Source organism: Corythoichthys intestinalis, chromosome 12 (assembly GCF_030265065.1).
Source record: "Corythoichthys intestinalis isolate RoL2023-P3 chromosome 12, ASM3026506v1, whole genome shotgun sequence".
NCBI lineage: Eukaryota > Metazoa > Chordata > Actinopteri > Syngnathiformes > Syngnathidae > Corythoichthys > Corythoichthys intestinalis.
The window spans coordinates 35,163,788-35,190,833 of record NC_080406.1 but is presented as its reverse complement, the minus strand read 5'-3'; the positions used below and the strand labels follow the sequence as shown (position 1 = coordinate 35,190,833).

Here is a 27,046-nt window from a genome sequence, read left to right as displayed (position 1 = left end):
CTCCCGAGACAATGATTATTTGATTCATGCATGTTGGAGGAGGTAAACCTGGAAAACAGGCTGTAACGAGGCTCAGACTTGACCACCCCTGGAAAAATGCATTGCAGAAATAAAAAAGCTTGGGTCTCTGGAGGTTAATAACGTTCGATATCTAGTATAATTAATGATCATATATAATATAGTGTATAATATTTGTACCTCTTGCACTAATTACCCAAGGCACAATATTATATCGCTGCTAATTTACCACTGATACCATCATACAGTATTTATTTATGCTATAATCTTGGCAACCTTAAATTGCTGCCTTTGAGGAAACACAATTATAAATATGTTTTTATCTTATATTTTCTCTCCCCTTCCTTGAGTCATCACCTTATCGTGGTAGAGGGGTTTGCGTGTCACAATGATCCTAGGAGCAATGTTGTCTGGGGGCTTTAAGCCCCTGGCAGGGTCAGCCATGGAAAACAGGTCCTAGGTGAGGGGCCAGACAAAGCATGGCTCACAGGACCCCTTATGATGAATAATACTACAGGATTCAAGTTTCCCTTGCCCGGACGCGGGTTACCGGGGGCCCCCTCTGGAGCCAGGCCTGGGGCTCGAAGGCGAGCTTCTGGTGGCTGGGCCTTTTCCCATGCGGTCCGGCCGGGCACAGCCCGAAAAGGCAATGTGGGTCCGCCTTCCCATGGGCTCACCACCTGTGGGAAGGGCCAAAGTGGTTGGGTGCGTAGCGATTTGGGCGGCAGCCAAAGGCAGAGGCCTTGGCGGTCCGACCCACGGCTACAGAAACTAACTTTTGGGACATGGAATGTCACCTCTCTGGCGGGGAAGGAGCCCGAGCTGGTGTGTGAGGCAGAGAAGTTCCAACTAGATATAGTTGGACTCTCCTCTACACACAGTTTGGGTTCTGGTACCAGTCCTCTCGAGAGGGGCTGGACCCTTTTCCACTCTGGAGTTGCCCACGGTGAGAGACCGCCAAGCAGGTGTGGGCATATTTATTGCCCCCCGGCTTGGTGCCTGTACGCTGGGGTTTACCCCAGTAGATGAGAGGGTAGCCTCCCTCTGCCTTCGGATGGGGGACGGGTCCTGACTGTTGTTTATGTTTATGCACCAAACAGCAGTTCAGAGTACCCACCCTTTTTGGAGTCCTTGGAGGGTGTGCTGGAGAGCGCCCCCTCTGGGGACTCCCTTGTTCTGCAGGGGGACTTCAACGCTAATGTGGGTAATTACAGTGAGACCTGGAGGGGCGTGATTGGGAGGAACGGCCCCCCCGATCAGAACCCGAGCGTTGTTCTGTTATTGGACTTCTGTTCTCGTCACGGATTGTCCATAACGAACACCATGTTCAAACATAAGGGTGTCCATATGTGCACTTCGCACCAGGACACCCTAGGCCACAGTTTGATGATCGACTTTGTAATCGTGTCATTGGACTTGCGGCCGCATTTTTGGACACTCGGGTGAAGAGAGGGGTGGAGCTGTCAACTGATCACCTGGTGATGTGTTGGCTCCGATGGCTGGGGAAGATGCTGGTCAGACCTGGCAGGCCCAAAAGTATTGTGAGGGTCTGCTGGGAACGTCTGGCAGAATCCCCTGTCAGGAAGAGCTTCAACACCCACCTCCGGCAGAACTTCTCCCTTGTCCCAGGGGAGGCGGGGGACAATGAGTCCGAGTGGACCATGTTCCGCACCTCCATTGTTGAGGCGGCCGATCGGAGCTGTGGCCTTAAGGTGGTTGGTGCCTGACGTGGCGGCAATCCCCGCACCAGCGGTAAGGGATGCCGTCAAGCTGAAGAAGGAGGCCTACCGGGCCTTTTTGGCCTGTGGGACTCCGGAGGCAGCTGACAGGTACCGGCTGGCCAAGCGGACCGCAGCTACGACGGTCACTGAGGCAAAAACTTTTTTGTTGAGTTTTTGAGTTTGGCAAGGCTATGGAAAACAACTTCCGGACGGCTTCGAGGAAATTCTGGTCCACATCCGGCGTCTGCGGAGAGGAAAGCAGTGCACCATTAACACTGTATATAGTGAAAATGGGGTACTGCTGACCTCAACTCGGGACGTTGTGAGTCGGTGGGGAGAATACTTCTAAGACCTCCTCAATTCCACCGACACGCCTTCCTTTGAGGAAGCAGGGTCTGGGGACTCCGAGGTGGACTCTCGGATCTCTGGGGTTGAAGTCACTGAGGTGGTTGGAAAGCTCCTTGGTGGCAAGGCCCCGGGGGTCGATGAGATCCCCCTGGAGTTCCTAAAGGCTCTGGATGTTGTGGGGCTGTTGTGGCTGACGCACCTCTACAACATTGCGTGGACATCGGGGACAGTGCCTCTGGATTGGCAGACCGTGGTGGTGGTCCCCCTTTTTAAGAAGGGGGACCGTAGGGTGTGTTCCAATTATAGAGGGATCACACTCCTCAGCCTCCCCGGTAAAGTCTATTCAGGGGTGCTGGAGAGGAGGGTCTGTCAGGAAGTCGAATCTCGGATTCAGGAGGAGCAGTGTGGTTTTCATCCCGGTCGTAGAACAGTGGACCAGCTCTACACCCTTGGCAGGATACTCGAGGGGGCATGGGAGTTCGCTCAACCAATCTACATGTGTTTTGTGGATTTGGAGAAGGGCTTCGACCGTGTGCCTAGGGGAGTCCTGTGGAGGGTGCTCCGGGAGTACGGAGTACCGAGCCCCTTGGCAAGGGCTGTTCGGTCCCTGTATTACCGGTGTCAGAGTCTGGTCCGCATTGCCGGTGTGGATTGGACTCCGCCAAGGCTGCCCTTTGTCACCGATTCTGTTCATAATTTTTATGGACAGAATTTCTAGGCACAGCCGAAGCGTTGAGGGCTTCCGGTTTGGTGGCCTCAGCATTGCATCTCTGCTTTGTGGATATGATGTGGTGCTGTTGGCTTCATCAAGCCGTGACCTCCAACTCTCACTGGGGCTGTTCGCAGCCGAGTGTGAAGCGGTTGGGATGAAGATCAGCACCTCCAAATCCGAGACCATGGACCTCAGCCGGAAAAGGGTGGCATGCCCTCTCCGGGTCGGGGATGAGATCCTGCCCCAAGTGGAGGAGTTCAAGTATCTTGGGGTCTTGTTCACGAGTGAGGGTAGGAGGGAGCGGGAGATTGACAGGCGGATCGGTGCAGTGTCTGCAGTGATGCGGACTCTGCACCGGTCCGTTGTGGTGAAGGAGGAGCTGAGCCAAAAGGCGAAGCTCTTGATTTACCAGTCGATCTACGTTCCTACCCTCACCTATGGTCACAAGCTGTGGGTCGTGACCGAAAGAACAAGATCCCAGAAGATACCACAATTCGATTTTATTACAATTCAGGGTGCTTCGATTCAATTATTGAACGATGATCACGGTATTGACGATCATCACGGTTATCACGATTATCGATGCATCGTATATTACAAATTAATAAAGTAGCCAAACAAATCTGTGTTCCTTATTTATTTAAAATATCCTAATGATTCAACAGGAAGGATGGAAACATGCCCATACAACAAAAAGCTGCCCTTAAACTTTTTTTTTTTTTTTTTTTTTAACTAAGTGCAAAAACATTAACCATTTTAAAGGCAGTACTTTTTTCTCAACATGGCCATACAACACACAGCTGACCTTGAGATACTCTTCTTCACAAGAAGGTGCAAAAACATTTGCTGTGTCAAAGGCAGTACCTATTTCTCTTAGCAATACAATGAAATTTAAACTGGTGGAATGAACTCTGTATTTTCTGGAAACAAGCAAAGTGTCTTTAGAAATAAGGCTTCTTTTAACCAATATACTTTGTTTTCACAGATTTCTGTACTATTTTGCATGTTTGTAGTGTTTCCGCTGTAATTAATCTTGGTTTTAAACGTTCTGCATCTTGAGTAACTTATGTACACCACCAAACAGCGCACGACATGGAAATACATGTTAGCGAAGTCGCCAATTAGCGTCGCGCCCGGCGCTAACTAGTAACATCTCAAAAACAAATGGTGGTGGTGGTAAACTTATATAGCAACAATAAAGACTAAACAGTACAAGAGGGTTCGTGTACTCACCTCTGATAGAAGGACACGGAGCTTAGCAAAACACTAGGGACATTTTCCAATTAACAGGACTTGAACCTACTGCTGGACACCTGAAAGACAAGGAGCAACAAACTATCTCTCTTCCCCTCTCATTCTAAAAATAACTTGGGCACAGAAGCGCGACCACCGGGTGCCTGCCTGTCTCAAACACAAATTTATTTTCCAGTCTTTTGAAAAGGAGTAAAACTCTCGCTCAGTAACCAGCAGTATCCATCATAACATTGTGCGTGCGTTCGTTAAAGGTGTCCTGGCGGCAGACATGTCTTGAATTTCTTTCCGCTACGAGCGGCTGTCATAGTTATTGGGAAAATCATCGCTTTTGAACATTTATGAATCGTAATCTATTCGTCACGTGTCGAATTGCGATGCATATATTAATCAATTTCTTTGCACTCCCTTAGTTAATATAGTCTATATATTCACATCATATTGACAGATAAAAAAATGTATACTGTATACATAAATATACAGAAACAAAAAATCCACAATATACACTTTTTTTTTTTTTTTTTTTTTTTTTACAAAACATTCATTAATATTCGCAAAACATACACAAACATATATTACATTTTCAAAACAGAAACATGTTGACAAAATATACAGCAACATTTACTTTGGTTCATGACTGTTCCAAGTTTTAGAATCTTCACACATGCAATTGTATCAAATGTGGCACATTTGACATTGATTTCTAATGAAAAAAAAATTTTACTTTATCTGGAACACCTATTTGGATAGGGATACCGTACCTGCCTGCTAGCCTAGCGTCAACACAGCCCATCTGGGTCCGGACTCTGCCTGCTATTCAACATTGGAAGTCGAGAAACAAACATATCCTGATTCTTGTCTATTTTCTAGGATTGGACCACAAGGGATTTCGAAGCACATTGCACTTTTCGAAGCACTCCTCAAATGTCGCAAACACACGACAGCCCCTGGTCCAGGTTATCAAAAATCGCTGCGGGTTTGCTGCGCAAATCTCACCCAGACTCGTCGAAGTGCATCCTCTTTTGGAAATTTAAATGTGGAGATCGCTAAATCTTAGTTTGCAACACTCTTGCATCCACTGATAATGCAACAGCTATGCAATGCAATAGCATTTTGTGGCGAAAGCTCTACCTGTGACACACAAGTCGTCAGTCTTTCTACATCCGTTCCCGCTTGTGACATAATCTCCGAAAACTGCTGAGAATACCTGATTGCGACATTTGAATTTTCATTTGTAACTAACGACCCATGAGACTGATAAATAAATGCCTATAAAAACACTTTGCCACTGTATTATTTCAAATCAGGTTAGGATATTGGAAGATTTCATTGTATAATTTTATTATCTGGGCATTCGTTTTGTCTGATATTTCCCCTTTAAAAACAAACAAGTGTTAAAATGGGGGGAAAAAACATTTCCTGTATCGTAATAATGTTGCAGTAATTAATTTAAAAGAATAGGCTAATCACGAAAAAAAAGAAAAAACTGAATAAACTGGCGAAAAAAAGGAAAGAGTAATTTGAAAAACAGTCAAACATATTCCTAGAATATCAAAATAGTTTTCAATTGATTTGATTGATTTGATCATGAATTTGTTTATTAGTGATTGTGACAGCCCATATTGTCAGGTATAAGAACACTTTTTTCATGACGAGGACAAGACGATAACGAGCCAAAAGTGTTGTTGGAGACTAAAACATAACGAGATGCCAGTTTAACGTCTGACAAGACGAGAACGCGACAAAAATGTGTAATGTGTGACATTTTATTTATAGTTAGCCTGAATCGCAGCAGTGTCTGTTTGTGTCAGTCATGTGACATGCGGCGCCCCACCCTCCCCGATTCACCGTGTGTCGTCTCCAGTCTGCATGCAGGCTTGCACACACAGTACGATTTGTTTTCTTATCTTGGCTAGAGAGAATATGCAATGTTGCTTTAGCCTTTAAGGTCTGTGCTGGGTAATCATCACACACTAAATGTAACTCGTATTGTTAGCATAGCAATCGTGTTTGCGTTAGGCTAATGCTAACGGCGAGCATCCTCTTATTAAACTCTGACAACTTTTTTCTATATACAGTTATTGCCGTCAAGGTGGGTATAAATATTTTTTTCTTTCCTGCTGAGTGTGTGTTATTATGTTATGGTGTTGTCCTTGTAGACACTGAAATATGTGCTCATCTGTCAATGTTCATTTGAAATGGTTGGTAACTCTTATTTATTTTTTGAGAAATTTCTTTTAGTTTTCGTGTTTTTTGTAGGTTTTTCGTCAACAAAACCTAGACGTAGACGAACACATTATGAGATGACAAAATATGACTAATACTAATAAGTATTATTGTCCAAAAGACTAAGACAAAAACTAAAAAGGCCGCCAAAAACAACACTGCCTAAAATATCAGAAAATGTCTTTTACATATTACATCCAATGCAATGCAATTTTGAATGAATGAAAAACTCAACAAACGAAATTCAGGGTTAGCCACCAGGCTTTTCTAGACCAACACCCCAAGGTTAAAACTGTGCTACAAAAGAAAGTATATAAAGCAGGGATGTCCAATCCGGTCCTCAAGGGCCGCTGTGGGTCCTGGTTTTTGTTGCTCCCGATTGAGCACAGACCGTTTAACCAATGGACTTTCTGCTAAAACAAGCAGCACCTGTCTACAATCAACTGATTACACTTGTAAGACATCAGATGGGTGCAAAGGTGTTGTCCTGTTTTGTTGGAAAGAAATCCAGCACCCACTGCGGCCTGATATGGAATAGTTTGGGGACCCCTGATATAAAGGATACATATTTAACTGCGTCTGGTGATATGCTTAAAAGTGCGACGACAACATCGTATGGTCAACCTGTCCCAGCTTTCTGCTGTTGCACTGAATTGCATTGTATTTTTGCGTGTTAAAAGAGCATTTCAAGACAGTGCTTTTTTTAAGACTGTATGTTTAAGTATAGTTTATAAATGGCTTATAATAGCACATAATTGTCATAATTTCAAAAGTTTATTCAAAAGACATTGTGGGATGAGTAGATGTAAGATTTATACAACTTTTTAAGACCCCGTGATAACCCTTAAAAAAAAGAATACAACTGTCAGTCAATGATATTGTTTGACTGCTTTTCGTGGGGTTTTTTGACTGGGAGAGGCTGGCAGCAATCATAGATTGGACGTCTATTACCTATCAGTTGCAGCCAATGAGTTGAAAAATGAAAATGATGTACATGCCACATCCCACCTGTCCAGTCATTTCACACATGTACATACATGACTTTTGTAAAAGTTTAAGATGACAATCACTAATCTTTAGCAATTTGGCAACTGTACAAAATCTATTGTACTCCTTTCTCAGCCCTATTTTTCTCCAAGTAAAAGATCAACATAATGAAGCATAGTTGGGCTAAAGCATTGAATGGGACTCCTGAGTGTATCGAGTCTTTTGTGACCATCTTTCCCCCCCTGCATTTCCTAGATGCGCTCCATAAAGGCCATCTTAACCCTTTCATACATGCGAACCCCGGTCATTATCTTGAGCGTCCACGGCCTTCTCTTTCTATCTCCGTCTATCCACAGGACCCAGTTCTCTTCACGGGCAGCATGAGGAAGAATCTGGACCCTTTCAGCGAGCACACAGATGAGGACCTGTGGAATGCGCTCCAAGAGGTACTCCAGCTCTGTCTCTGAATGATTCCCCCTTGCCGGCTCAGGGGGGATCCCTCTGTCCCCCCGTACAATGCTGCCATTCAGCCTCCCTGCTCGCCACAAGTCATGGGGGGAAATCCCATTAGGGCCGTGGGGCCCCGCTCAATGTGCGGCTTGTAACTGGGAAGCATTGAAAGTGCTGTGGGAGATGTGTTTGGGCAGTCAGGCCAATCAGGATGAAGGCTCCCCCCACAGTGAAGGGCTTCAGCTCCTGGTCCTGCCTCTGAATGGGTTTGGTGGCCTGGATTAAAGCTAGAGGCTGGTCACAAGAGAGCACTGGCCAAGGTCAGCAGTGGACCTGGCCTTGCTTTGTGCCAAACGGTTAATGGGTGTGTTTGGATGCTTCTTTGAAGGCGTCTCAGTGGGAAGTCTTTATGCGGGAGTCATGAAGGCCAGCGGTCCTTGCTCTGCCTCTCCGCAGGTGCAGATGAGGGGTGCGGTGGAGGAGCTGCCCAATAAACTGGAGACGCTGCTGACAGAGTCCGGCTCCAACTTCAGCATGGGTCAGAGGCAGCTCTTGTGTCTTGCCAGAGCCATCCTGCGCAACAACCGGATCCTGGTCATTGACGAAGCCACGGCCAATGTCGACCCCAGGTCACGTGCTTAAGTAATGCTGCTTAAGATGGGTTCAGTAAAGGACCAGGGGACACAACTACACTTTAATAACACTTTATACGGCAAAACAAATAAATACAATTTTCTTCAGACTGTTATTTGGTGCCATAACTAGAGTTATGTCTGTTTTTGTTCATTTTAATTGGATTAATTTTGTTTATATTAATATATTATTGATTTACTTGATTTACTACTAATACGAAATAAATACATACTGAACATTTTGGACCATAAGGCATACCTGATTAATCACTAACTGTATTGATAAGGCATTAATCGTGTTGAAACATTACTGACCTAAAAATTGTCCAGATTTTCTTCTTAGTGCCTCTTAACAGTAGATATTCTTTCATTTCTGTGGTCCTTGAAGAAAGTTGACTGATTTTCTTTACAATCAATCAAAACATTAGTAAACATCAGCGTTTGCTTGAGAAAACAACTGCACAGTTGCATGGTTACATTGCATTCCTAGTCTGCAGTCTTTAGTTCCAAACCACATTTACAGCTAAAATTTTAAGCCCAAAGTAATATGCCAGTGAATAACGTGATTTACATCTTAGCCCAGGGGTGGCCAACCCTGGTCCTCGAGAGCCACAATCCAGCTTGTTTTCCATGTCTCCCTCCTCCAACACAGTTGAATCAAATTATCAGGATTGTTATCAGGCAACTGCAGAGCTTGCTGATGAGCTGATCATTTGATTCAGGTGTGTGAAAGGAGGGAGACATGGAAAACAAGCTGGATTGCGGGCTCTCGAGGACCAGGGTTGGCCACCCCTGACTTAGCCAATTAGTAGATTAATCGTAATCATTATCGGTTATTAGTCGACTATCAAAATAATCGTACCACCCCTAGTTGTGATGTTTACTTCTATTACTGAAAATTATCCCGAGTAAAGCTGCAACTTGTGTTCTCTTTACACTGTTTAAAGAGATTATGAAAACATTAGGCATGCATGAACTTTTATATTGTCAGAAAGTCATAAAACCCTCGTGTTATTTAGTGTTTACATGTTCTTTTCCTTCAGCAAACATCCTGACAACTTTACAAAAGAGCTCTGCTAGCCTTTTGTTTTTTGGCGTCTACCACCTCACATACCTTGCCGTGTAAAATCCCCGCCTGGGGCCCTTTGGGAAGAGTGTTTTGTTCTCAGGTGTTGTGTTCTGTGCTACTTTAGAACTGACAGCCTGATCCAGCAGACAATCCGGGGCAAGTTTCAAGAGTGCACCGTCCTCACTATTGCTCACAGGCTCAACACCATCATCGACTGTGACAGAATACTGGTAGGTTACCAAGCGATAACTTTCCATTGTCCTGTACCTCAAGGTTAAAACTCACACTGATGAGATCCTCGATACACATTGAGATTTAACTGTGCTTGCATTTTTTAAAATTGCATTTTTACATTACATTATTGTATTAAACTACAACGAGACCAAAATCAATTACCATACTTTTCAACAGCTGCGGCTGCGCTGTCTTTCTCCCTCACAGCGTTTCCTCTCATTGAGCCCACTTGATCTTTGGCCCTTTTCCTACAACTGCCTGCAGAGGTGCCAATTAGCACCATTCGTGGCGGCGTTTATCAAGAGTCTGTGGAGGGCCCAGTGGGACCTGGCACTTGTACGCTCACCAAATAATAGTCAAGTACTGAGCAGCTGGGCAGCTGATTCACACCTAGGCTCGTGTTAAATGCCCCCGGATTGGCTCAGCTCAAAATAAAGTCCCACCTGATGAGTTGGTTTCCCTAAATGCGAAATCAACAAACCAAGGTGGTTTTTGATACTTTCTAAAGCAACAAAATAAATACAAGGCCGGTTCGGATTTTCAGTCTCTCGGATGTAGCACTCAACCGTAAGCTAATAGTTCAAGAGGAACACTGCTGTTAATATGAATCACATAATTTGATATCTTCGAGCTGCTGTTGCATCTTACGAAAAGATGAAATGTAAGGGAAAAAAAAAAAAAAAACACTTGAGTTACCTGTGTGCTTGCAGGTCCTGGATGCTGGTCAAATCCAAGAGTATGATGAGCCTTACATGCTGCTCCAGAACCACGAAGGCCTTTTCTACCAGATGGTCCAGCAGACAGGTCGATCAGAAGCTGCTTCACTGCTGCACATGGCCAAACAGGTAACTCACTGTACAATATCAATGGATGTTTCCCTTCAAAATGCATAGTATCAAAATACAAATGCACTACTTTTTGTTTTCTCATATATTTTTTAGTCTAAATTAAGTACTATTTTTTTGTTGTTTTTTTTTGACATCCAATAGGGTTTAATCCCCCTATTAATAGTGACTTGGCCATTAATTTCCTGCATTGAATGCGTATTTAATGCGTTAAACAGATGGCATGGTATATAAAAATAAGACTTCATGACAAATCACGTTCACAATTTGTGCTACAACACTGCAACATCGGTGTAGAACGTCCTGTTAAAAGCCAAATCTTCAAAATAAAAGCCAGTATTATAGCATGGTTTCACCACACTTTATCTGGCTGGCCCCATAGTAGCTCATTTAGTATTCATTCTCAAAAAACAGACAAGTGTGATTGAGAGATGAGTCGCTATTGAACCAAAGAAAATTTGATCAGACTGTTTTAAAGTGCGTACGATAGAAGAAAAAAAGTCTTAAATAGCATTATTATGTGAATTAGAATCATATTTTGAGACGATTCCACTATATACAACAATTTAGCAAAAGCGCAGATGACGAGAAATTAGTCTTTTAATTTGCTGGTTAGCCACGCCTATCATTATAGGGCTCTAGCGTCCCCAACAGGTGGATGACGTCTGCGGAAGAATGGGCTCATCAGTTTCACTATTCGGCCCATTGAGGGGGAATTATTCAGAAAGAGGAAAACGCGAAGAAGACGGCTGCAAAATGTCATTGTTTCAGTCTCTCTACTCCCATATTTTTACAGGATATTCTTTTTATCCAAGTATTTTTCCCCAATAGCTAAATAAATGGCATGGTCATTACAAATAACAGTCTTGTGCTAAATGGAATATGAAATTATAAAAATGCATTTATTCAGGACGACATGGCAAAATTACTCCATAATGGTAAAAACTGTCGACTTCACCTTTACTGTTGCACCTCCCGAACGATATTTTATGCCACCTAAATTGGGCTTATGTCATTTCCCTTCCCAGGCTTCAGAGAATGTAAAGAAACCAAGAGGCGTGACAGCTAGCCGACATGCTAACCTGAACCGAGTGATGTTTCAAAGTCTTCAAAGCGGAAAATCACACATAACTAGCCCGAATTATTTGACATGACGACTGGGTTGTCGATTGTCTTCGCTGATCGGCAACCCGCCCGGCGGCGTACAAGATAGAGCTCGTCGTTCCCATGCTGAGGGCAGAGGGCTCGTTTGCGGGGAAGCAGCTGGACAATGACCGCCGGACAAACCGGCCGACGTCGGAGGAGCGTGCAGCTGCCAAATGGTTAACACAAATGTGGCAAAATAATGCTTTACTACACGGCGAAGTCGTAAACAGTGAGAGACTCATAGCTAATATGACAATATGTGTATGAGGAGAGCTTTTTACATGCCCATCCATGATCAAACGTAAGAAGTCCTTTATCGAAAGAAAGTTTGTAGTGTTTACTTTGTAATCGCTGTATTCGCGGCTATTTTTAACACAAAGTTGCAATTTCTGATCGGTTGGAAAATTTGACAGAACACTGGGCACATGAAGAGGGCAATAAGCCGAGTATAGTGCTCTCCCGGCGAGGGAATGTGTGACAAGCCGCCGGTCGTCGGCCGAGGGGACAAGGAGCATGTCAGCCACAAAATGCAAGCCACCTTTGTATTAAAATGATCCCAGTATTTGACATAATACAAAACACGGTGTTTACTCACTTCCTCGTAAGTCTCATGGTCCCACAGTAGTAGGGTCGTTTGACTGGCGTGATGCGAAAAATAAACGAATTAATCTGCAAAACTAGCTGAGTCCTTAGTCCTTCTCATACAACAGTACAGCTGTATAGTGAAGAGGACTCCTTCCCCCGTCCACATCACAGCCCCCTCTTCCTCAATGCAAGACTGAAGCAGGAAGTCTGTCATTTTAGTAGCACGGGATTCCAAAAATTAAATAAATATATCGATCGCTTTTTCACACATCCACGTGGTCCATTTAATTCAGGAGCATAAAATACCCCGTGTGTTATGAAATAAACATGCTTTTTCGTGTCACAGGCACTTTATTAATGCCGGCTTTGATTTTAAACGCCCAACTCTGGGCAGGAGAGAAGGGCATCGGGCGTGTAGATCAAATTTGTCAACTTTTGAGTATGGCGGTTTCCCCAATCAATCATGTATTTTTGATATTTAATCATTAATTTTTATGTTAATTAAAACAGGAATACAATAGTTTTGACCTGATATAAAAAGAACTAGCTTATTGGGGAAATTGCATTGGTTCGCCCACAGTACACGCCCACGTGCAGTGAGGAAAATAAGTATTTGAACACCCTGCGATTTTGCAAGTTCTCCCACTTAGAAATGGGCGGGTTTGAAATTTTCATGGTAGGTGCTTGTCCACCGTGAGAGACAATCTAAAGAAAAAAATCCAGCAATCACAGTGTAGGGTGTTAGTTGCCTTTAAAAAGTTCAACGAATAAGTGGAGTGGAGGACTTTTTGATTCTAACTTTTTGACCTGTTTGAGGCGGTTAGCTGCATATCAACACTTGTCCACCCCAAAACACCAGGGAAGACTCCCAATTACTAACATGGTCAAGACCAAAGAGCTGTCCAAAGACACCAGAGATAGAATGGTGGACCTCTACAAGTCTGGAAAGGGTTACAGGGCAATTGCCGAGCAGCTTGGTGATATAAGATCCACCATTGGAGTAATTATTAGATAATGGAAGAAGCCAAACATGACTGTCAATCTACCCCGGACTGGGGCTTCGTGCAAGAGCTACCTCGTAGGGTCTCAATAATCTTAAGAATGGTGAGGAATTAACTACACAGGAGGAGCTGGTCAACGACCTGAAAGATAATGGGACCATCATTTCAAAGCTTGCTGTTGGTAATACACTAAGATGTTTTAAAATCATGCATGGAAAGGAAGGTTCCCCTGCTTAAACCAGCACATGTCCTTGCCTGTTTTAAGTTTGCCAATGACCATATGTATGATCCAGAGGAGACATGGGAGAAAGTCATGTGGTCATATGAGATTAAAATGGAACTTTTTAGTCTTAATTCCACTCAGTGTTTGGAGGAAGAAGAATGATGAGTACCATCTCAAGAACACCATCCCTACTATGAAGCATGCGAATGTGGTAGCATCATGCTTTGGAGGTGTTTTTCTGCATATGGGACTGGACGACTGCCCTGTATTAAGAAGAGGATTGCCAGGGCCATTTACTGTGATATTTTGGGGAATAACCTCCTTCCCTCAGTTAGAGCATTGAAAATGCGTCGTGACTAGGTCTTCCAACATGACAATGGCCTGAAAGGCAGCCAGAATTACCAAGGAGTGGCTTCGTAAAAAGCATATCAAGGCTCTGGAGGGGCCTAGCCAGTCTCCAGACACAAACCCAATATAAAAATCATTGGAGAAAGCTCAAACTCTGCGTTTCTCAGTGACAGCCCAGAAACAAGATTGATGAAAAGAACATCTGTGTGGAGCAGTGGTGCAAAATCCCTGCTGCAGTCTGTGCAAACCTGGTGAAAAGTTACAGGAAATGTTTGACCACTGCAAGTGTAATCAAGGGCTCCTGTACCAAATATTAACATTAATTTTCTGTGGTCAAATACTTACAAATAAATTGTTTAAAAAATCATACGCAGTGATTTCAGGATTTTTAAGATTGTCTCTCATAATTGACAAGCACCTACCATGACAATTTCAAACCCGCCCAGAATTTCTAAGTGGGAGAACTTGCGAAATCGCAGTATTCATATACTTATTTTCCTCATTATGTATGTGACTTATTTTTTTCTGGTTCTCATACAAAAATTACAAAAAGTTGTATTAGAGAAAGATCTTATTTTCAACAGTTTAATGGGTCTGTGAAGAGGTGATAATTTTGGCTATTTCATACTGAACTTGTCAGGTTTTACCATCTGATTGGGCTGTCTTTCTGTTCTGGCTACAGTGGTTACACTAATGTTGCCTCAACCTGCCCAAGTGTTGCCGATGAGGTCGGGATTATTCATTGCCTTGAGTTAATGTTTATATATATATATATATAAATATATATATAAATATATATATATATATATATATATATGTGTAAAGCGCTTTGAGCGCCTTGAAAGGTGGAAAAGCGCTATTTAAGTATAACACCATTTACCATTTACCATATATATATTTCTATTAAACCCTTTGGACACAATAAAACAAGAAATATAAGTGCCAGTCATTTGACGAGAAAGGCGAGAAACCGTGGAAGTCGTAGCAAAGTGCCAAAATGTGTTCACAATGGTTTTCTTCATGTAAAACTATAGTTACAACATAAAATGTATTTTATGTTACTATTTTTATTTCTAGAATGTGTTCCAATACTCTGAAAAGTATTCATCTATCCATCCATCCATTATCCTCCGCTTATTCCGGGGTCGGGTCGCGGGGGCAGCAGCTACAGCAGGGAAGCCCAAACTTCCCTCTCCCCAGCCACTTCAGCCAGCTCCTCCGGCGGGATTCCAAGACGTTCCCAGGCCAGCCGAGCGACATAGTCTCTCCAGCGTGTCCTGGGTCGACCCCGGGGCCTCCCGCCGGTGGGACATGCCCGGAACACCTCTCCAGGGAGGCGTCCAGGAGGCATCCGAACCAGATGCCCGAGCCACCTCAACTGGCTCCTCTCAACGCGGAGGAGTAGCGGCTCGACACCAAGCCCCTCCCGGATGACCGAGCTTCTCACCCGATCTCTAAGGGAGAGCCCGGACACCCTGCGGAGGAAACTCATTTCGGCCGCTTGTATCCGGGATCTTGTTCTTTCGGTCACGACCCACAGCTCGTGACCATAGGTGAGGGTAGGAACGTAGATCGACTGGTAAATCGAGAGCTTCGCCTTTTGGCTCAGCTCCTTCTTCACCACAACGGACCGGTGCAGAGTCCGCATCACTGCAGACGCTGCACCGATCCACCTGTCAATCTCCCGCTCCCTCCTACCCTCACTCGTGAACAAGACCCCAAGATACTTAAACTCCTCCACTTGGGGCAGGATCTCATCCCCGACCCGGAGAGGGCATGCCACCCTTTTCCGGCTGAGGACCATGGTCTCGGATTTGGAGGTGCTGATCTTCATCCCAACCGCTTCACACTCTGCTGCAAACCGCCCCAGTGAGAGTTGGAGGTCACGGCTTGATGAAGCCAACAGCACCACATCATCTGCAAAAAGCAGAGATGAGATGCTGAGGCCACCAAACCGGACCCCCTCAATGCTTCGGCTGCGCCTAGAAATTCTGTCCATAAAAATTATGAACAGAATCGGTGACAAAGGGCAGCCTTGGCGGAGTCCAATCCTCACTGGGAACGAATTCGACTTACTGCCGGCAATGCGGACCAGACTCTGACACTGGTCGTACAGGGACCGAACAGCCCTTACCAAGGGCCTCGGTACCCCGTACTCCCGGAGCACCCTCCACAGGACTCCCCTAGGCACACGGTCGAACGCCTTCTCCAAATCCACAAAACACATGGAGACTGGTTGAGCGAACTCCCATGCACCCTCAAGGACCCTGCCAAGGGTGTAGAGCTGGTCCACTGTTCCACGGCCGGGACGAAAACCACACTGCTCCTCCTGAATCCGAGATTCGACTTCCCGACGGACCCTCCTCTCCAGCACCCCTGAATAGACTTTACCGGGGAGGCTGAGGAGTGTGATCCCTCTATAATTGGAACACACCCTCCGGTTCCCCTTTTTAAAAAGGGGGACCACCACCCCGGTCTGCCAATCCAGAGGCACTGTCCCCGATGTCCACGCGATGTTGTAGAGGCGTGTCAGCCATGACAGCCCTACAACATCCAGAGCCCTTAGGAACTCTGGGCGGATCTCATCTACCCCCGGGGCCTTGCCACCGAGGAGCTTACCAACCACCTCAGTGACTTCAACCCCAGAGATTGAAGAGCCCACCTCAGAGTCCCCAGACTCTGCTTCCTCAAAGGAAGGCGTGTCGGTGGAATTGAGGAGGGCTTCGAAGTATTCTCCCCACCGACTCACGACGTCCCGAGTCGAGGTCAGCAGTACACCATCTTCACTATACACAGTGTTAATGGTGCACTGCTTTCCTCTCCTCAGACGCCGGATGGTGGACCAGAATTTCCTCGAAGCCGTCCGGAAGTCGTTTTCCATGGCCTCACCGAACTCCTCCCATGTCCGAGTTTTTGCCTCGGCGACCGCCGAAGCCGCAGTCCACTTGGTCAGCCGGTACCTGTCAGCTGCCTCCGGAGTCCCACAGGCCAAAAAGGCCCGATAGGCCTCCTTCTTCAGCTTGACGGCATCCCTTACCCCAGGTGTCCACCAGCGGGTTCGGGGATTGCCGCCACGACAGGCACCAACCACCTTACGGCCACAGCTCCGATCGGCCGCCTCAACAATGGAGGTGCGGAACATGGTCCACTCGGACTCAATGTCCCCCACCTCCCCCGGGACAAAGGAGAAGTTCTGCCGGAGGTGGGTGTTGAAGCCCTTTCTGACAGGGGATTCTGCCAGACGTTCCCAGCAGACCCTCACAATACGTTTGGGCCTGCCAGGTCTGACCAGCATCTTCCCCCACCATCGGAGCCAACACACCACCAGGTGGTGATCAGTTGACAGCTCCGCCCCTCTCTTCACCCGAGTGTCCAAAACATGCGGCCGCAAGTCCGATGACACGATCACAAAGTCGATCATCGAACTGCGGCCTAGGGTGTCCTGGTGCCAAGTGCACATATGGACACCCTTATGTTTGAACATGGTGTTCGTTATGGACAATCCGTGACGAGCACAGAAGTCCAATAACAGAACACCGCTCGGGTTCTGATCGGGGGGGGCCGTTCCTCCCAATCACGCCCCTCCAGGTCTCACTGTTATTGCCCACGTGAGCGTTGAAGTCCCCCAGCAGGACGAGGGAGTCCCCAGAGGGGGCACTCTCCAGCACACCCTCCAAGGACTCCAAAAAGGGTGGGTACTCTGAACTGCTGTTTGGTGCATAAGCACAAACAACAGTCAGGACCCGTCCCCCCACCCGAAGGCGGAGGGAGGCTACCCTCTCGTCTACTGGGGTAAACCCCAGTGTACAGGCACCAAGCCGGGGGGTAATAAGTATGCCCACACCTGCTCGGCGCCTCTCACCGTGGGCAACTCCAGAGTGGAAGAGGGTCCAACCCCTCTCGAGAGGACTGGTATCGGAACCCAAACTGTGTGTGGAGGAGAGTCCAACTATATCTAGTTGGAACTTCTCTGCCTCACACACCAGCTCGGGCTCCTTCCCCGCCAGAGAGGTGACATTCCATGTCCCAAGAGTTAGCTTCTGTAGCCGGGGGTCGGACCGCCAAGGCCCCCGCCTTTGGCTGCCGCCCAAATTGCTACGCACCCGACCCCTTTGGCCCTTCCCACAGGTGGTGAGCCCATGGGAAAGTATTCAATGGATGGATTTACATGATTTTCAATGGGATTTTGAACACTTCAACTTTAATCTGAATTTAAAAATGGATGTATCACGAAATGCAAGTTTTCATGTTATTTTCCACATTACCCAGTGTCAAATAAGGTCAACACAACAATATCCATATTTTCACGGTATGTTATCAACATGGAATTTGAAGCCTTACCCAACCGCTAAGTCATGACTCCACTTTGACAATAATACAGTGAAGCAATAGAAGAGCCTTGATAATGTGAGGACACTTGACTATCATTTTCATTTAAAGTACTCGAGCCACACCAGAACATTAATTTTAAGAGAAATGATCGCTTTGTAGATTCATCATCCTCTGGTGATAACCCCAAAAAGTCTCCATATACTGTAAGTCCCCAGCCCCACACACACATACACCCCTATACCCATGAATTTGAGATCATTTTACAGATGATGATCCTGAAATAAAATTGAGTTTAACTTCACGGCGATTGGGGATAAACTTTCTATGGGGATTACAGTAATAGAGAATGTCCATATTTTTCCCTGTGAAATTCATTTGTGCTTGTATTTCCCCCTCGGACAGTGACATGCGATAAGCGTGGCGGGCTCGTCATTGTTCGCCGCCATTCTCTGCGCATCTGTCTGCGGCTCTAGATAGCATTGCATTGCAACTTCAAACGGGCCTTTGTGCAATGAGAAAAAGTGGGCATCATTTCATTTTCTCACAACTTTATCAGCGCCGCTTCATCTCTTCAGCCAGAGGAGTGAAATGAGTAAAATAGTGATTTGAAAGAGTCAGCACACTGCGCTATTATTTGCTGCGCTGTTAGTCTGCACACTGCAGAGCCGCATTGTCTGCGCTTTTCCTTTTCCTTCCCTCATTGTACTCCGCTTCCCTTTTCATCAGATTACTGTCTAGCACCACTTTTACATTAAATACTGAAATGTTGTGTGACAAGTTTCTATAGTTGTCACTCAAGTTTATACACATTCAATAATCTGATATCAAGCTCTTGCCGCTTTGTCCGCCTTGAAAGAGGCTCTCCCGCTCGCTCTCTGGATATCGCGCGTCGCCGACTTCCTGTTTGCAGCTTTTTTGTTCAAACTTTCGTTTCAGTTCTCACAAGAATTTAATAGAAAAGCTCACAAAAATGGGAGCACAGTATTACGTTCATAGCTGGATGCTTTTTTTCTGCTTTTGTCATGGTTCTATTGTGACACACTCCAACAACATGGTAGACTTTCTATGAGATATTTTGCCACCTGTCCGTCCATTTTCAATAGCACACAGCTTAGTAAAAGACTAAATCACCAAGCTGTATTTTGTTCTTGAAAGTCTTCGTTATAACGGGGAAAAGCATCGATACCATATATAAAGTACTGTACATATAAAACTGGGTATCTGATGCATGCTTTGAGCCAATGGGGAACGGTGTCATCACTTGTCAGCCATTTTGCAACAGAGTCACTCGATAGACATACTATTACCATATTTTTCTGACTATAAGTCGCACCTGAGTATAAGTCACACCAGCCATAAAATGCCCAATGAAAAGGAAAAAAACATAAGTCGCACCGGAGTATGTCACATTTTTGTGGGAAATTTACTTGATAAAATCCAACACATAGAACAGATATGTCATCTCGAAAGGCAATTTAAAATAAAAATACAATAGGGAACAACATGCTGAATAAGTCTTCAGTATGACATTGTTACAACAATGAACAACAAAACGCGAACATGGCCGGTATGTTAACGTAACATAGCTATTAAGAGTTATTCAGATAACTGTAGGATAAAGAACATGCTAACAAGTTGACCAAACCATCAGTGTCACTCCAAAAGACCAAAATAACATGTGAAATGATATAATAATGTGTTAATAATTTCATTCATAAGTAGCTCCAGAATATAAGTCGCACCCCCAGCCAAACAATGAAAAAAAACTGCGACTAATAGTCCGAAAAATACGGTACAGTCAATTGAACGTGTAGTTTAAATTGTACTAGACTGCTGAATTTTTAACCAATTTTCACAATGGCTTGGTTTTTCATAAACGTCAGAGATGCAGCGAATTTACTGCATATTTAAAAATGTTTTAAAAAATTGAACCCCTCAAAATTTAGTACCAAACCGTACGAGCCTTGCTCAAGTTATTTATGTTATGTGATCCAACTGAAAAGTCTCCCAATGCAGCGCTGTGGCACATGAGTCAAGCTGTCATGTTACAGATGTGTCTGCTGCTCTCTATGAGAGCAGTGTTATCAAATCCCTAGTAAGGAAAGTAGCTATTGGCTGTCCTATAAGTCGCTAGATGAAGCCATCACCTGATTTGCAGAAAAAGGCAATTTGGATGTAATTGTAATGGATGCTGTGGGGGAGAGGAATAACCTCATCGGAGAAGCATAAACTTTGCAAAAAGTCGCTAGATTTGTCGCTAGTCGCTTTGGAAAATAAAATAAAAAGTTGCCAAGAGTCTTTGGAAAGTCACCAGATTTAGTGAGAATGTCGACAACTTGGCAACAATGTATGAAAGTGCTATCTATGAGCTTTGACCTCATACTAGCTTCTCACTCTAACTTGAACACAGCACGTCCCAGAAGAGGTTGTTGATTGATTAACATAGGGAAATATGTCAGGGTAAGCCAATCAGAGATTGTCAGGCGGGTCTTGTTGACGATGTCTTCAGTTGATTATTATTATTATTATTACTGTATTGGCCCGAATATAAGACGGCCCTGATTATAAGACGACCCCCTCTTTTTCAAGACTCAAGTTTGAAAAAAGACTTTTTGAAAACCAAATTAATTTTTATACAGAAAATAATTATAGCACATCTGAAACAAATGATTATAACAATATATTTGAGAGAAAAAGCATGTTATTTTGCCTCATTCAAATCTTAATATCTGAACATTTAAATATGTAAACTTAAGTGCAATCACATTCGTAAATAAATGGCTTCTGGTTTTTGAAATATATATAAATCTATTATGATAAAACAACAAAATTGCAATAACTGCATTAACCATCAAAGTGAAGTCTAACTGTAACTGTAGTCTTTAAACAAATCTGAATAAGGAAAAACTTCGCAGTAAAATAATGCAAACTGGTTAAACTTGAGAGTAGCTGAGAACTGTCATGACAACATCGCTTCAATGATTCTGGCGCCATCTTGCATCGTGAATGGGTATAATATTTAGACCGCAAATATAAGACGACCCCCTCTTTTTCAGTCTTATTTCAATGCAAAAAACACTGTCTTATATTCGGGCCAAAACGGTATTATTTCATATTGCACAGCAACTCTTGTTTTGGAGGCGAGTATATAAAAATTAAATATGTCAAATTTCTGCAAATGTTTTATTGTTCCATTACATTTCATAGTGTCAGGAGGGAGTCTTTCTTACTGCATGACAGAACAACAAAAACACATTTTAAAATCATTTTTGTAAAGTAGTTACGTTTGCAATTGAAAAACTAGTCAATTAGTGACTTTGTCAGGCAAGTAACTATAACTTTAACTCTTTTCAAAAGTAACTTGAACAACTAATCATTCATACCCATTATCACATGCAACTGCGCTCGAGTCTACCAGTTTATGGGCGTATAGGTGACCTTACAAAATGGCTGTAAATAGCTGTAAACAGTCATGTTTTTGTATTTAAACATTTTTTTTCTCTCCATTATTAGAGGTCTAAAAAGTTCACAATTTACATACTTGTACGTCTTTTACATGTTGGTATTGTATTTTCTTTGAATATATGATGTCTAAAGGTAAAACGGTCAAACCGTCCAAGTTAAGCTAAATCTGACACTGAAGGACGTGCAAATATACCCCAAACCTAAATTTTTCGACACAGAAAATGATAAGGCATTCAATTCATTCCAGGCTAAAGACTGCAACAAATGGTTCAATTTTCTTGTGTTTCCTGATAACTCTTAAAAATGAAGGCGAATATTATTTTAACCCTTCTGTTCGAAAATCTGCCTACAATTTTGCTAATGGATTACATTTTATCTGAGATTTAATTCAGCCAGAAAATATAAAACTCTGGATATCTAAGAAGTACCATTGATTTTTGCCTACTCAAACTTGAAAACCAGTCAGTTTTGACCCGAACAGAATACAAGGGTTAAGAAAGTGTCAATATGTAACATTAGCTAACCAGGTCTTTTAACTCAGAGGTAGCAAATAAGTTCTGTTCCTAGCTACAAAGTATTTGTATGAAGAATTCAAGACTTCCCAGATAAATAGTCCCATACTATCATCTTTGTTAAATAAGCCACTCTTGCATGCTTGAGCAGCTGACAAATCCCTTCAAACCAGCGCTGACTGCAGCTGTCATAAATGCAGCGACAAAAGATCGCGGCAGTGATTGCACGCTCGCATTCGGTGACGCCGCTATTTCTTGTGTCGCTTGCAGGTGCACCAGAACAAAAAGCAGGAGGTGCGTCACCTCCAGGACGTCGTCTTTGAGACGTCTCTTTGACATTTTGGAGAGCAACTTTGACCGCCGTCGCCAACCGAGCCCTAATGGAAGTATTTATTTATTTATTTGACTGTATATTGGAATGTCCACTCAAGCTTGTGTCTGTGCCTTTATTGATAGCACCTTACTACGTTCATCTATGTGCACTGGAGACTTCAGTGCTGTGCGGTGTATTCATTCTTTTGCATGGAAAGGAAAATTTGGCAATGGCTGTGCCTATTCCTTTCAATGTTTTTTTTTTTTTTTTGGTCTGTTCTCTCTCTTTTTTTTCTTTCAATAACGAGTCTTCCTGCATTTTGAACAACCTGACCACTGTACTGTAAGTCAACCTCAGTTCAGGAAACAAGAGGACACCTGAAATGTACAAAAATCATCTGCCTTAAAAACAACATTCAAAAGCCATGTTTGCGCAGTATCGTGATTTGACAGATCTACTACTGTACTGTATGCCAGCATGTTTTCATTGAGTTGAGGAACCATTTTCATCAAGTACAGCAAGGCACACTGTTCGAACGCAGTATTTGTTGGCTCTAAAACGTTTAACATCCTGATGGTCCCTTTCGTCTTAAGTCCAGAAGAAATTAAATGCATGATTTTTTAACCAATTTGAAATGTGGATTGGTAAGACACTTTTCCAATTCATACCTGTCCATTTCAGATGAACTCAGGGCCACAGAATTATGGATGTTGTTGATAAAATGGCTTTTGCTTTGCATGCTAAAGTTTTAACTTGAACTTAATGTTTTTAAACTGACTTTTTTTTTTTTTTTTTGCTCACGCAGTTTTTCACAAAGTGGTAAACTTAGCTTTTGCTTCTTTCACCAAATCACACTTAACTATTTCCCTTCAACCTGCTCACCTCTGGAATGCTCCAATCAGGTATTTTTGTGAGCATTTGTCAACATCCCAACTTTGTTGGATGTCTGATTTGTAAATTACTAGTGAGACAACATACCAGGGCAGTACGAGATGACCAATGGAAAAAGCCATATACAATACGTTTGGTGCTGAATTTGGAAGGTCATGAAAAAAAACAGCGTAATGGCATATCTTTGTATTTTTTTACAATTTGAAAATGGCATACCAAAAATCAAACTAGTCTTCTTGAAAATTATGCTTTGACCCTATGTGTTCCAGTGATGTTTGAGTGAATGTTTGGAGTGTTATCACCATTTTGTTCTAACTGCACTAATATGAGAAACGATGTATTTCTATTACTTGAGTTTAGAAAGTGAGAAATAACATATTTTGCGCTGTTCATAGAAAAAACGGCATATATTTTCTCTTTCTTTGGTGCATTTACTATTGAATTGGCTGTATTACAGAACTGTTAACGAAGGCATATCAGATCTACACAAACATTTTGAAGTAGTCATCAGTTTTTGTTATTAGTTTAGTTTTTTATTCTTAGTGTGGCCTTAATATTTTATTTCTTAATATTTATATAATTACAGACTACAGTATTATATAATTTTACGTTCAATAATATGACATGTTTTAATGAAGTATAAGACGATATAATGCCCATGCAATAAACTGTCATTCCCTGTCTTTTTGTCTTTGCTGCTTCACATTCATTGAGCGACTCCGACAAGTCGGAGTTGACTACGCGGCATCTTTGCTTAATTTAACATGTCAGTGGTACAATAATGACAGCGGCCCAATTACAATGTGATTTTTGTCATTAGCAGCTCAATTAGCAAGCAAGCATCACATAACTGCGGATAGAGGGATGAGCTGGGAATGGATGAGCTGCGCATTTGGCTGGTGAAGTACAAGACACACACACACACACCCTACACACACAGAAGGGAGATTTAGACAATTCATTAAAGCCAGTGAGTGTTGAGCCAGCATCATATTAAATGGTTACTTACTCTCAAAAAGCCCCCCGGGAGCTGAATTGTTGCCTTGCAAATAGATTAAAGTTTACATTGAAAAAGAGAAATGGAATTGGGGGGGGTTCAATCAATAGCATAATGGGCCAGTGAGAAGGGGCTGCCTGCCGCCTCAAATGAAATTACCATATTTTTAATCTTAATTTTCCACTCTGTTTATCTGACAGTGAGAATGTGCAATCCAAGGAGATAATGAGACAGTGGGATATTGACAGAAGGGAGGTGGGCTTGTCATGACGGGGGGCAAAGGAGCGCTTGTTTCAGTGATTAAACAGCGTGATCGGTGATTACTTTGTGTCGCCGTGTCAGGGTGGCGGCCAGGGGGACCTTGTGGCAGCTGGAGCACCTGACGCAGCATTGACACCGATGTGGGGGGTGGTCTCCACAATGGGGGGCACTATCTACATCACAGTCAGCATATTATTCCTTCTGCTCGTTGCCTGATAGCAGCTGCACACAAGTTTGCACAATAAGTATTATGAAGCGGAAGGATACCTGGTCATAATGGTACTATTTAAGAGGTTGAATAGCTGTGCAAATATATGTGTCTTTAATAGATACAGTCAGCACAATGCCTGAATGGAAATGACAAATAGCGTCTCTTAAAGGGAGACTCATTCACTGACGTACAGTCGATAAATGGACGATAACGACAATTGTTTAAGGTTTTATCCCAAATGTTAACTTTCCGCACTGCCAGCATTTTCTTTTGTTATAGTTTCTTTTTCCATTTGACAAATGGAAACAAATTGCCCGAGCGTCTGAATAGTAGCAAGTTAGGAAGCGTCAACTTGTTGAGGGGAAAAAGAGTGAGCGAGCGGGATTTCGGCATGCGCCCCTGAATTTAGTAGAATTGACGGAGGAGGCTTTCTTCCCGACGTGTTAGACGGCGGAGCGTCCCGGCCCCGAGAGACTTTGACGTGCTTTCTAGAAGTGACTACAAAGTAGATGTGTGACATGTTCCTAAGGCTTGATGTGACAGAGTACGTGTGTGCTTGTGTGCAGCAAAGCCAAACAAACAACAAAATGGTGCCTTTTTAAAAGCATGTGATGACACTAGAAAATGTCTTGTTAAAAATAGGTCTGTGTTGATGCTAGTTTGTTTAGTTCTAACTTTCTGGTCATATATACAAGCAGCCACGATGTTTGTAATAAAAGTAAACTCTTCAGTAATGGAAAAAAAAAATCCGCCAGCATGCAAGAGATTGTTTTGTCGGATTTTTCATTGAAAATACTTGGAATAGAAATGTGAAAAACCAATACTCAAAATAGCACCTTTATAAAATCTTTATTAACTCATTGGCTGCCACTGATGATGCTAGACGTCTAATATACAGGGTGTCCATAAAGTCTCTTTACCATTTAAAAAATGTATTAAAAATGCAATTGATTAGATATTTTATTCAGATTTGTTCTATTGTATTCCGTGTTTATTAAAGGTTTTTATTACACTGCAAATGTGTGTACCATTGTGTGTCAATTGATGCCATTGCCACAATTGATGAGGCTATGCTACAGCGAACATGGCAAGAAATCGAGTACCGTCTTAATATGGTTCGTACAACTAATGGTGCCCATGTAGAAGTGTATTAAAAGAGGTAAAAAAAACACAATACAATAGAACAAATCTGAATAAAATATCTAATCAATTGCATTTTCAATACATTTTTGAAATGGTAAAGAGACTTTATGGACACCCTGTATTTTGACTCCTAGTCAAAATGGATTGGAGTTCTAGCGATGTCAATGGCACTGAAAGTGTTTCAATTGTTTCAATGGCAGTATAGTGTGTTACAATGTTTTTATTTATTTATCTCTTTATTTAAAATTGCATTAAGTCCTGATTATGAATAAACTCCCAAAAAAATAATACCACAACAATATAATGTTATGAGGTTGAATTATTTTTAACACAATTGTAATCGAATGAAACTAATGTTACGTCAGTCTCAACTGTGTAAATTATTGTGCGTCCATTGTCACTGTTTGATATTGGCCAGTTAATGTCACCCTTTTGAAAAGGCCCCCCCTTCCCGAAGAAGGCATAAAAGACCCTCTTTGCATACTTGATATGTGTCTTGAATCCCGGGCCACGGTCCGCCACCTTCCAAAAGTGCCGTTTGATTTTCCAGCCTGAGAGGGAAAGTAGGAGACAATGGCCTGAAGGGGGAAGGGGAGGCTTATCTCATCAGTAAATAAGGCTTATTGCTCAAAGGCACTGTGCTTATTGCTGATGTCATCCCTTTGTGCCAGATTGATGAAGCTTGGGAATTGGTGGGGGCGGAGGGGTCCACTCCGAGTGTGTGTGAGTGTGATCCAGAGTTGCCAACTCCCCTGCAGACTTTGATATCATTGGAAATGTATGACATTTTAACTGCGACATTTGAAATTGAGACTCCTTGGTGGCAAACTAACCGGAATGCACTTCAAAGTTCCAATCGGGCATGGAGGGGGTTTTGATGTGCATGTGTCTGAGATGGGTTTTTATCCTAGTAGGGCATGAGAGCGGCTGATGTTCACATGTAAACTTTCAGCTTCGGGTGAGGGTGGCAACAATTTGTGTGTGCGCACCCCCCTTTTTATTCCTCCATAGCTCCCATTATTGTGCGCTCGCATTTACGCGGGTCCAAGGGCCCAGTGTGTCTTTTCAGGTTGTGTTCTCATCATTTCTCCTAATGCAGAGACCCACAGGCTTGGTGGCAAGCCC

At 43.3% G+C, this 27,046-nt stretch overlaps 1 protein-coding gene across 5 annotated transcripts in view; it reads left to right on the top strand.

The window, feature by feature from the left end:
• LOC130927597 (ATP-binding cassette sub-family C member 4-like) overlaps window positions 1-27,046 on the top strand; it is a 102,883-nt gene that overhangs the window by 73,486 nt on the left and 2,351 nt on the right. For 3 of the 5 annotated variants that reach the window (XM_057853547.1, XM_057853542.1, XM_057853544.1), the window contains 5 exons: window positions 7,620-7,709; window positions 8,170-8,342; window positions 9,539-9,644; window positions 10,359-10,493; window positions 22,376-24,208. In XM_057853547.1, the coding sequence (XP_057709530.1) occupies window positions 7,620-7,709; window positions 8,170-8,342; window positions 9,539-9,644; window positions 10,359-10,493; window positions 22,376-22,441 (570 nt within the window). In that variant the 3' untranslated portion in view covers window positions 22,442-24,208. Of the gene's footprint in view, window positions 1-7,619; window positions 7,710-8,169; window positions 8,356-9,538; window positions 9,645-10,358; window positions 10,494-22,375; window positions 24,511-27,046 lie in introns of those variants that run through there. The other 2 variants (XM_057853543.1, XM_057853545.1) reach the window with 2 other exon arrangements.